Genomic DNA, 12,461 nt, shown 5'->3' with positions numbered 1-12,461 from the left:
TGTCCTTTCATGTGGCCCGCGAGAGCATAAGAGCTTTTAAGTAATAATAAAAATTGGTGTGTATTTATTTATATCTAGGGGTAATCAGACTGGAAATATGGGAAATATACAGTAGAACTTAAACACTATCCATATGACCTAACCTGACAGAATCAAGTGTAAAAGGATTTATGCTATAGTTACAAGCAAACTTATGTTTTCTGTGCAACTGTAATTGTCACTTTAAAAAGTTATAATAAATAGACAAATGAGTAATTTAACATTAAGGAGTAGTTACATTTATTTTCATTACATTTAGTTACATGTATAAGTTATATCTGGCCCTTTGAGGACAGACACTATGTTGATGTGGCCCTCGGTGAAGATGAGTTTGACACCCCTGCACTAGACAGTGCTCTGAACCTTTTTGTGATCTTCACTGGTGTCCATGAATAACATGAAATCTTTCCACCTTTATCCACCTTTGTCATGGTAGGAATAACACATCAAAGTAAGGGTGGGGTCATCTTAGAAGTTCACCAACAGACATTTCTGGATTCAATACTGTTTGATAAAAACACAGATTTTCACTTGGAAGTAACCCCACATTAAGGATTCAATTCAAGTTTACATTTTTCACACAAAAATACTGCCAAAAGATTTGTTTTATTTTTCAAAAAGACTTTGATATTTATGTGCTTGTTTTTTTATTAGATCGTTTTGAACACTCCAATACAGGGGTTTGCAAGCATCAACATTTTAAGTCTCACTCCGATCATCTTTTAACCTATTTAAAAGCATTCCCAGTGTTTTTTTATGGCAAAATTATGATAAGCAAAATCTAAAAACTTGTAGTTTTTCAGAACATAGTTTCCGCAGAGCAGCAGCAGTTCATCAAAAACTTTTCTCTGAGTTGAGTGCAAAACTGTTGGCATGGACTCCCTTTATTTACACTCTCTCTAGCTTACAGCACACAACCACAACCTAGTATTACAGGTGCAACATAAATAGTGAACTATAGTACCCATACAGCTGCACAGTTTTAAGCCAGATCCTAGCTCAGATGCAGAAAAACAAAGGCACACATGGATCTGGTCATCTACACGTAGATGCATCAGAATGGAGCAGCGCTCAGGGAGCTTGTGGCTTGCCATTGTAGGTTCCAAGTCACAACTACAAACTTTTTCCATTGCATTATTTTGTCTGCTCTAATTAAAAACGATTTAAATAAAATAAAATTCTCAGAAATGCCATTTTAAGCTTATTTTTTATATGCTAGAACATTTTAAAACAAAAACATGATTTTTTTATTGGAGTGGGTTTTTAAAATTTTAAATAATTTTCAGGATTGTGTTACCATTGCAGCCTGCCTTCTTTCACAATTGTTTTTCTAAATGTATTTTGTTCCGCCAGAGTGATACTGATCAGTGGGCGCAGCAATCAACACATGAAGGCTTTTTTAAAGTTATGTCCATTGTGCAGTGAAAAAAAAAAAAAAACTAAAACATATGAATACAAATAAAAGCCCCACGTGATCTGGTTTAAAGAAGTGCAGCAATCAGTAGACATTCTCGGTGTGTTAACCTTTTTTGCCCACAAAAAATATTTTTCATTTAAGACTGATTTTTAAAACTATAATTTTATTCAGTTCATTCAGAAAGAAATCCAGACAAATAATTCAATTTATATTTATGTTCAGATTCTGAGCTCAAAAAAATGCCAAAAGTTTAGTTTTATTTTTTGCATAGATTGGATTTTTATGTGGTTGCTATTTAAGTGATAATTTAGGTCCATATAATTAAAATAGTTCTGCTAATTAATGTAAATGCATCCGTTTGTGTTCATTTGAAACTGTTATTTATCACTATAGTATTTAGTTATTTGTGTTGTTTGCATGTTGTCTATCGTTTATGCTGCGTGAGTTCAGTGTATTTTTTTAACCTATAGACAACGTGATGACAGCTGTCCGAGGACACGCCCCCTTTTCGGCTGCGTGTAAATCCTGCTCCCGACGGGGACGAGCTGTCTGTCCCAGGCTGCAGCAACAGGACACTTCGCCCTACAGCCGAGGTAAAGTCAGCTCTTGCTGTGTGAGTTAGTTCCCGTTTCATTCTTTCTCAGAGATTTCATTTATTCCATGGAGTCTTTTAAAAGTTGTTGTTTCGATGAACGAACGAACGAGCGAAAAACAGCGAGACTAGCTAGCGGCAACAAAAACTAAAGTTAGCTGCTAGTGTTACGACACTGCTGCAGGCTTCTCCTCTGAGGGTACATTTACATTTGAGGAACTTGTTTTGAAGGTATTCATTGTTTTAAGATTTTCAAAAACAATTGCAGTGATGAAAACATCCAGTTTTGTCGCTCAAAAGCACAGTTTGTTAGTGTTTGCTAAACTAAGTAAGTTAGCCAACTGCAAAGTTAAGTAAGTGGACATTCCTGCATTTTCTCTCTGTTTTGCAGCCGTCAAATGATTTTCTTCTTTAACTTGCTATGTCCTTTTTTTAGTTCTTTTTTTTAAATTCGAATACAAATTACTTTACATAAATAACACTGCTCTGTTTGCGTTAATTAATTAAAAGCCAGCTGCAGCACACAGTTCTGTACTCCAACAATCTCCCAAAAGGCAGGAATTTGTTGTCTGGAACTGGATGCAGAATCTGACCCTGTCAGGTGTAGATCAGATTGCTTAACATGGATGGAACTGAATGATGCGTTTACAGCTAATGTTTTTGTCAACAGGTGGAGAAGAGAACAGTGGAGTGAGCAGGAGAGGATCCCTGTTAGTGTTGCATTACAACTTGCTCTCCCTCATCAAAATGGGAGCTGTGGTCTCACGATGGAGGGTTTGTACTCGTACCATGACTTTTGCTTAGGGACAGCGATAAAGCACATGGTTTACAAAACAACTGTTGCTTTCAAGTTGGAAAATCTTGACCTGTAACTGCAATACCTTGGCTAAACTACAGATAAACAGCCTGATATTGACTAAATGCTTGAACAGATTTGTTTAAAGTCCCACTCCAATTTAAAAAAAAAAAATCAAGTTTTTGGTGTTTTTAACATGTGATAGCGGCATTTTCCTTGTTATGGAGGACACATATTAAAAAAGTTAAGCTTAAAATTGCATTTTTTGAGTATTTCTTTATTCTAATTATTGTGAACCAGTAGTAGACCTAGACCGTTGGAAAAAGCTTGTAGGTGTGACGTGAAGCTACTCCGGCAAGCCATAAACTGCCTGCTCTGCTCCATTCTGATGCATCCACTTATATACAAATTCGATCCATGTATGTCTTAGTTTTCCTCATCTGACTCCAAACTGTACGGCTGGATATCTCGCCATTTTTGTTGCACCAGTAATGCTAGTAAGGGGTGTGATGGTCTGTAAACTGTCGCAAGAGTGTGTAAACAGACGGATGATGGGGAAGGGGGCCAGCTTACTCCACGTCAATAATCCTGCACGCAACTCGGAGGCAAATTTCTAATGATCTATTGCCGCTGTGCAGAAAATGTCCAAAGAAATGCCACAGCTTTTTTTGTTGTTGTTTTTAAATTTTTTTGTCTGAAAATGACAATCATAAAACAAAAACAAAAAAAAAAAAACACTGGGAATGCTCTTACAATGGATCAAAAGATGATTGGAATGGGACTTTGTTTGCTGTTTTTTTTTTTCATTTTTATTTAAAGAAAAAAAAAGACCAACAGATTTAAGGGTATTTGGAAAAGAATCCTATGATAAGATGAACGATTAAAAATTTGGTCTCTTTGAATGTTTGTTTTACAGGCAAAACCATCAACCGTGGAGATTTTGGAAGGACTTGAAAAGGTATATTTATCCTATAAGACATATGGTTTAAAGGTGAAAGCCTAATACATATTATGTTTAGAAAGTGTTTTTTTTTTTAATGACAGTACAGTTAATATTGAACCTTTTTGCTTCAAATGCAATTGAATAGGTCACGCACAGCTAAATTGGCTCCCCTCTTGCTGAGTGTTCAGGGCTTTACTGCTCTTCTACAGTTAAGCTAGTGTTTGTCTATTTTCAGCATGTGTCCTTTCAGCAGCAACAGCAAGAGCTCTTCACATCCGGTCAAAGTGGCACTAAAATAATCAAATGATGCTTTCTATCTTTCATACCTATTCTGATATAATTTGGTATAAATGCATTTTATAGAAGGCATCAAACGTGTGAGAAACCGGTTTCATACAAGCCTGAGTTCATGCAGCGCTTAGATTGACACAGGCATATGTTACAGTGGCACCATAGTGACCAAAAGTTGGTTCAGTCTGTCCACAGTCTATTTTTAGATTGACAACTAAGCACTTTGAAGCAAGTGGTATTACATTTCCATTTTGTCAAGTCATCAAAGTGAACAGAGACTTTTAATGTTTAAAGGAAAACATTAATAAGTCGTCTTTGTCTGAGTGGAATAAGACTCATTAGTTTGTTCTAATTGATTCTTAAATTAGCGTAGAGTTATCTTTATTCCAGTGATCTCTACATTTTGTGTGAAAGCCGTAGGATGAGGTCATAGCCACAAAAAGAGGATTTGCATTATAAAATGAACAACCGTAATATTTTAGAAATCAGGAATGAATGCCTTTATTGTCACTGTTTGAAAAACAACAATTGTGATACTGTCCAGCTGTTTAAATAATAAAGGTCAGGGTTAAAATGAAACAAAATGTAAATATAAAATGTAAAAAAGAACTATAACATGTAAAGTCAAAATGTATACATGTTTTGCACTTTTCTTTTTTAATACCCCAAAGTCATAGTGGAACAGTCCATTAGGACTTTTAAAATCGGATTCTGACCTAAAGGGAACATGGTATGTTGCTATTTTTTAAACTTTGTCATGCATTCATTGTTTTTGCCTATAAAGTTATATCTATTTATATATTATGCATCTTATCACCTATTTCGCGGTGTACATTTTCGATGAAAGTGGTTCAAAATATGATTTATGTTTTGTTTAATGTACATTTTTTAAATTATATTTCTTCCCAGGACATACAGACTCTTGAAGAATACAGCGTGAAATATCAAAGACAGTTGAAGATATGGGCTGGCAGACTGCTCCTTTACTCATCTATACTCTACTTGATCACTTGCATGGTTGTGTATTTCTGGTACTTGCCGGAACAGCTGATGGGACGGCTCATCTTATCTCTTCCTTTTGTTATATTTCCATTTTTGTAAGTGTATAAAACGACTGCATTATTTTTCTAAACTGTAGCTGCAAAAAGGACTGTTGCATTTAACTTTTCTTTTTTTTAGGGTGTGGCTGCTTCGCAAGATGCTTGTATTTATATTTTCACGAAGAACTGAAAAAAATAGTAAGACCTTGTAGTCTTTTTTTCGCACATCGAAACGTAATATTTTTATGATCAATTCACCCTTATTTGTTCTTTTCTAGATGAAAAGCTAGAAGATGTAAAAGCACAGAAAAGGAAAATAGTAAGTAGGTCAACTTTAATTATACTTGCAGCATTGTCTTAATATATAATACTCTTCATCAACTTTTTTTTTTAACCGAAGAATATTCTATAGGTAAAAATATTACTTCTAAGTTCCATAAGAAACTCATTAATCACTCCAGGTTACTGAAAATACTCTATATATTAAGTGCTTTAAAACACGTTTTGCACTAAAGCACCTGTTACTGAGGATCTCTGCAAGCAGGATTTAATTGGTGCGGACGGTTTGCCCTACAAAAACTTTGCTAATGTCACTTTGTACATAAAACAAATAAATCATTAAATTATCTGTCATCATTTTTCAGGTTTTGATAACTTTTGATAATTAGGGCTGATGGATTTTCACACTTGCCATTATCATCGTAGAGAATAGTTATTATGTAAAAAATCTAGCCATGATTCTCTTCTAATGATGTATTTTTTTCAATTTTGACAATCTTGTCTCACTTAAGCATTTGACTTTGTCTTTTTTTAATTGATAATCTGGTATAACTTAATAAAAACAGGAGCAATTTTCTTGTATGATGAGTTGAAAACTCCTAAACATCTTTCAGCTTGAAGAAGTTATGGAGACTGAGACATACAAAAATGCCAAAATGATTCTGGAGAGATTTGATCCTGATTCAAAGAAAAAGATGGTGAGTTACTTGGTTTATTCATAACTCATCTTGTCTTGCGTCTGTCATATTATTAAATGCTTTCTTTTTTACGTTTTCTATTTAGGAACTTGAATGCTCTCCAGTTGGACCTCAGTTGACCCCGAAACCAGGTCAAGGTAGAAAACAAAGGCTTATTGTTCACAAAAAAAGTGACTATTTACAGTGGCGTGTTTTCCTTTGTTGCCGACCAATGTGCTTCTTTTTCTTTGTTAGAGCTCCGCCAGCGCAACGTAATCCCCAAACTCCCCCCAGTGGTTGTGAATTCTGCCAGTGGTGCTGCTGCCCGCCCTCCTCTTGCCTCTGGGCCCAACTATCCTGGACGATCTTCCCATTCTGCTCCAGGTGGACCCCCAGAGAGGAACCTGTCAGCTGTAGCTGCTCAGCAGAGTTTGATGAGGAAGCCTGTGACCCCAGGAACACCTGTTCCAGGAGTTGGTGGGTTACCTGCACACAGGGGGACCAGATCATAATGTGGTCGATTAAGGTGTGATTTACTCTTCCCTGGCTCTGTGTCCCTTGTTGCTCAAAGCTCCATGGTTTGTGTTGTCAGCAAGGTTGTAGGCTGTGGTACGTAACATGCAATTTGTAATAAACTAATTAGAGAATTAAAACATCTCTAAATTGTTCAGCCATTCCCAAACAAAGACATAATTATAGGAAAAATGTGGTTATGCTAGAAATTATGCCCTCATTTTCAACATTAAAAGCTAAATCTGTGATTCTTTGTATTGCAAAATAACGTTCAGCAGCTCTAACATAATTTAGACATTTCCAAGGTTATAATTTTATACTAAACCACCAGAACGCTTATTTTCTTAGTCTTACTTATCTCAGTTAGACCTGGGTTGAAAAATCCCCAAAATTTATTAAATTAATCTCCCCTTGGAAAACACAGAATTATCAAATCCACATTTTTTAAAGCAATTTTTAAAAAATTTTAGAGGGAAAACAGCTTTTTTGTTGTGCTATTCATGAAATTCATTGAATTTACAAAATCTTAATTGTGAACATGTGAATCAAACATGGAATCGGTTTAGTAGTTTGGTTTCTTTGAATGATTTGGGGTATTTACTAGAGAGAACATTGGTTTGAACTTTAGATAAAATAGCAAAAATAGTAAATGGCTTGTATAGCTCTTTTCTACCACAAACCCATTAACACACTCATGGCGGCTTCGCTGCCGAACACTGGTGCCAACCTTCCACCAGAGGCAAGATGGGATTCCTTGTCTTGCCCAAGGACACTTCGGCTCATGGGCAGGGTATCGAACCTGCAATATTTCGATCACAGGTAGACCACTGCACTACGGCCAATGTTGCCTGACCACAACTCCATCACCCCCACTGACCTCAATAAACAAATACATGTTAGAATTAATTTCTCACTTAGAAACTACAGGAGATTTTAGGAAAAAGAACTGCCATACTAAATTAGTTTATATAAACAGTTACCCCAAGCCAGGTGAAACAGTTTTACATCTGGTTGCTTGACAATGTGGGAAAGGTATGAAAACATCTGTTTAGTGTAAACTTTGGAAATAAAAAAAAATATATATATATATATATATATATATATAATATATATATATATATATATATATATATATATATATATATATATATATATATATATTATATATTTATTTTATTGTGTTGCTATGAAAGCTCAAGAATGCAAACGGTGAAGGAGATTCTTTTAGAGTGCAGCTGTTTTCTTGTAATTGCCTTGTGGGAGTACAACTTTGAACTATGCACAAAGAAAAATTACTTTTAAGTATGATTAATTACTCAGACCTGTGGGTAGGAGCAGCCGAATCTCGCTAAATGTCTTATATTGCTTAATGAAATCGACTTTGGCATCGGGAAGGCCTCACAAATGGCTTACATGACTTGATGTTATCACCTGCTTCTGTTGAAAATTGAAAGTGAAAAGCAATTTGATACAAAGAGTCACCACAGAGTTTCCATATGTTGGTAAATTATTAACCAGCAGGATACTGAAACTCTGCCAAGTCTCACAGAAATGACCAGTCATCTTCCTATGATTGCTCTTGATGTTAGATTATATTAATTACTGCTCCCCAACACAGCAGGGATTGAACATGGGCTTTCACAAGTAAGACCTCCTGTTAAGTCATTAAGAAAATGGCTCTTGATTATGTGAAACCAGTCATATTTAGGGCAACCATTTGACAGAGCGGCGCTGGCCTACAATGATGGCTGCCTGAATTTAACACGCCTCTTTTTGTCTTTAAAGGCAGGCACCCTCCAGGCCCACCCCTGGCCAGACCCGTGCTCCCCAGGGACAGAGGTTTGATGGACAGAGTCATTGAGTGTCTTGTTGGAGATGGGCCTCAGAACAGGTACACCAAAAAGAGCCCTTTTGTTTTCAGCTCTATCTTTATTTGTACAGTGGCCCTGAAGTGCAAATCACTCAACACAAAAACATATTAAAGATCACAATGACAATAAAAAAACAAATGATGAATTAAGAACCCAGAACATTTTAGGAATCTAAAAAAGTATATATCCAGAAACCGCAAATTAATAAAGAAAATTTTCAGAAATGAAAATGTAGGTACTATAGGACATTGCTGATTGGATTGTGGCGTTTGAGTTTTAAAGGGCCAATTGCATGCTATTCTTAAGCATTTTACAGTAAACAATCAGACGTTACTTGCCACACAAAAGAACAATTTTTTTTAAAATTTATTTTCACGAGCTATTTTCCTACCAGAAAGAAAGACGACCTAATCTCTGAGGCACCGCCTTTTGCTTCATGTGGGTGTCGCCCCTTTCATGACCTCAACCTAGAGCCTGCCTCTGCGGCGTGTCTCCATCCAGCCCACGAAAACAAATGTCCGAACTTTTGCAAGGATGGTGTGCATGTTGTGCATATGAAAGGAAAGCATTTTGCTAATCACCGCTGGCTCCGTGGAAAAAGTGAGGGTGTTAGCCTGGGGGCGGTGCTGGCAGCACAGACTCTTCCTGAAAGGGGCGGTTCCTCACATGTCTACATTACAATATGAGAAATCGCTTGTTTTCAGGGATTGGGAGGGGCTGGTGCTCAGAGCGCAGGTTTTTAGAGGAATACTCAGAAGTTTGTGAACAGATCAAAAATACTGCTTTGGAATTTTTTTCCGTAAAGAATGAACATTATAGTCCACACAAAGGCTCAAAAAACTGATTTTGCATGGTATAGGCCCTTTAAAGAAGAAGGAAAGCAGAAGGATGTATTGGATTAACTGTTAAGAGTTAATTGAGCAATCACCCAACTGTAGCAGTGACTGTGGTCAGAAGCTTAAAGAAAGCATTTCGCCATGCCAGATAACTTCTGGTTGAAAAGATGTACAAACATCATCTTATCATGGATGTCCCTTTATGCTGACCTTTTCCAGGTTTCTTATTTTGTTAAATTTTTTTAAATGACATTTTGATTTCTGGAATTCTGTTTTGAAAATGTAATGTTTTATTCTTGAATTCTTTTTAAATTATTGTGATCTTTTGTTTTTGCGTTGAGCGATTTGTTTATATGATTTGCACTTAAGTGCCACCATAATTTTGAGAGGCTTAATGCACGAATATTGCAGAAATGAAAATTTGAATTGTTAGGCAACCAACAACCTCCTAAAAGTCTGACCATTTTAATTGTGCATGCCATCATATCGGCTTTCAATAACCTTTTTTTTTTTCTTCATGTAATCCATCCAACAGTCATCTTCACTTTATTGTTTTTTTCCCTCTCAGATATGCTCTCATATGTCAGCAGTGTCGGTCACATAACGGGATGGCATTAAAAGAGGAATTTGAATACATCGGTAAGCCTTTAGGAATCCTGGCATTAATTGTCAGTCTCCATCAAACACACTGCTTTATTTGCCCTCTAGCAGTTGGCAGCATACTATATCATATGGCTGTTAAATGTCTGCCACGACCAAGTCCCGTAAGCAAAAACCAAGCAAGATTGAATATGCTAAGTGTTGCTACAGATCAGTCTGAAATGTTTATGCATCTAAGGCAGTTTTTTTTTCTTTGTTTATATTCATGTTTATTAATCCATGACTGTTTGTAAATGTGTTGGTAAGATTAAATAAATCAGGCGGCTGTCTTTATTTATTTTTTACTGTATCATTTCAGCTTTCCGATGTGCCTATTGTTTTTTCTTCAACCCTGCAAGGAAGATCCGTCCTCAAGGTCCCAGATTCCCCGAAGTCACGGAAGAGTCCAAGATTTCTTCGGAGGGACCAATCCCATCATCGACTGCTAATGTTGATGATCAATGTGTTTCAAGTAATACTTTTTCTAAAAATAAGTAATTTGCAATAATGTACTGCAGTTGAGATGCATATAATTTTACCTAATTCTAATGGTATGTAATCATGAATGTGTTTAAGAAAATAGTCTAATTTACAGGGAAACCCAAGCTCGATGATGTCCCAGGAACGGATAAAGAACCGACCACAGAGCTCAGCTCTATGTCAGACAGCCTGGATGCTCCAGAATCACTTGACCTTCCATCTGAGAAATCTGATGGAGAGCAGGATGTTTCCGCCATGGAAGTGGAATAAAGTTACAGAATGCAGATTTTTGAAGTTTTTTTTTGAACAGTTGCAATGATTAGTTTACTACTAAAAAGCTAACATGGCTTTTCGCCAAAAGATGGTCTTTTTTTTTTTGTAAAGTTGCTTTTAAAACCTTTAGCAATAGCTTGCAGCATCTTAGAAGCAACTCTGATAAACACTTACTCTAAATGCATTATTTAATATTTGTTTTATGTTTTTCTTTCTTTAACTGTTATTTCTGGGAATGATGGAAAATCTTTATTTATGTGATGTTATTTATAGCTATTTTTGTTAAGTGCTCTCATGACCGACTTTCTGCAGCAGCTCTAACGCGTTTACACAATCATGTTACAATAAAGGAACGCACAATACACTTTATTACTGAAAGAGGAAAGCATGTTTGTGAGCAAGGGTGACTCCAAGTGCCTTTTTACATTTTGACTGTTTCAAAGTGCTTATGAATTAAGTATTTGTATGAGTGGCATGATGTCTACCTGTTTCTCGTCCTAAATGATATTACAAATGCTTGAATAGCTTTTATGAAGAAATTCTATTAAAATTGAAAAATTTGTACAAACTCTGGAGATGACTCTTCTTTTTGTTCCAATGTATAAATGGATTAGCACATTTCTGAAGAAACATTCATGGCTCCCCAGAATCGTGTTTTTTTTTTTTTTTTTTTTTTTTTTCTAGCTCTGTTTTAAATTGTTGCCCATTCTCGCTCCAGCTGCTCTCACAGCCCCATATTTAAACAGCCTATTTTCATTAGCAAGCCAATTTTACCTTGTGATCATTTTATTTTAGCTCATTGATCATTTCAGACAGTGCAAGATAATGGTGCTGACACAGAGTCTCAGCAGTCTTGATTGCTTGACCCTCTTCATTTGCAGCAAGAAAGTCATTGTGTCTACAAAGTTGCTCTCTGCCAACACGCGACCCTTTTCCCCCCTTGAAGATGCTCAGCAAAGTATCGGTGAGGTCAACACCCCACATTTTCTTTGGGTTTTGATAATGTATGTTTACAGAGATGTGACCTCCTGGGCCTTGTAATGCATCAATGTGACACCAACAGTAACGCCTGATTCCACCGAGTGCCCTTTGAGGTTGACCTCTGACAAGAACCAAACGGGGAAAAAAATGGGACATCAATAGGACGATGTTTGGATGTCTTCGCACCACTGGGAGGTTCTTCGGTATACATGGATTCCACATACATGCATGATCGTAAGTAATACATCACGTAAGATCCAATTGTCAGAGTTCTTATTTTGTACACATCAGGTTTACAGAAATACTTGTAATCCTCAAAATCTCTGAATTGTATATAATGTGTTTTGAAAATGTAAAATGATTGTGTTATAAAGAGCTTGAATATTGTGTTAAATCACAGTAAATTTTGTTTATTCAACACTGTACACGAGTATCTCACCAAAAGGCCTCTTTATTGAAAAAAACAATTCAGGGTATCTGTAAAGTAAAACCCTTCCCAGGATATTTTTTGTTTTAATGTGGCAGATTAAATACTTCAAATGTATGAAATTTATGTGTTCCTTTTTCTTTTAAGTCAGCAAAAAACAATGTTAGACTTTGAAAAACCTTTAAACCATAAGAACCCAGATCCATTTTTTCTTACTTAATCATTTTGGTATTCGTTTCTGTGTGCATTCACTGTTGCAAACTCAGTTTTGAACAAAACTCCTGTTTGTAATCATTTCTGTTTACATTCTGATCAATCCATTAATGGCACTCTAATCCTCAAACAAAAATTTAGCAAAATCAGGATA

The 12,461-nt window shown here is 36.1% G+C and overlaps 1 protein-coding gene across 2 annotated transcripts; it reads left to right on the top strand.

Annotated features, from left to right (window-relative positions):
• Window positions 1-1,908: 1,908 nt before the first annotated feature.
• Window positions 1,909-11,254, top strand: lnpa (limb and neural patterns a). Of its 2 annotated transcripts, none has more exons than XM_011489796.4 (13): window positions 1,909-2,049; window positions 2,719-2,822; window positions 3,761-3,802; window positions 4,988-5,175; window positions 5,258-5,316; window positions 5,397-5,437; window positions 6,012-6,095; window positions 6,181-6,232; window positions 6,330-6,551; window positions 8,373-8,478; window positions 9,863-9,933; window positions 10,253-10,405; window positions 10,529-11,254. In XM_011489796.4, exons 1-13 carry the CDS (start codon window positions 1,935-1,937, stop codon window positions 10,681-10,683), a joined length of 1,392 nt encoding a protein of 463 aa, XP_011488098.2. In that variant the 5' UTR covers window positions 1,909-1,934; the 3' UTR covers window positions 10,684-11,254. The 2 variants fall into 2 exon arrangements, with proteins under 2 accessions (XP_011488098.2, XP_020568781.1); XM_020713122.3 differs by having other exon boundaries at window positions 1,920-2,067.
• Window positions 11,255-12,461: the final 1,207 nt, after the last annotated feature.

The sequence above is a fragment of the Oryzias latipes genome, chromosome 21 (assembly GCF_053564925.1).
Source record: "Oryzias latipes strain Hd-rR chromosome 21, Olatipes_Hd-rR_3.1".
NCBI lineage: Eukaryota > Metazoa > Chordata > Actinopteri > Beloniformes > Adrianichthyidae > Oryzias > Oryzias latipes.
Note: the sequence above shows the minus strand (reverse complement) of the source record. Positions and strands in the feature narration are given on the sequence as shown.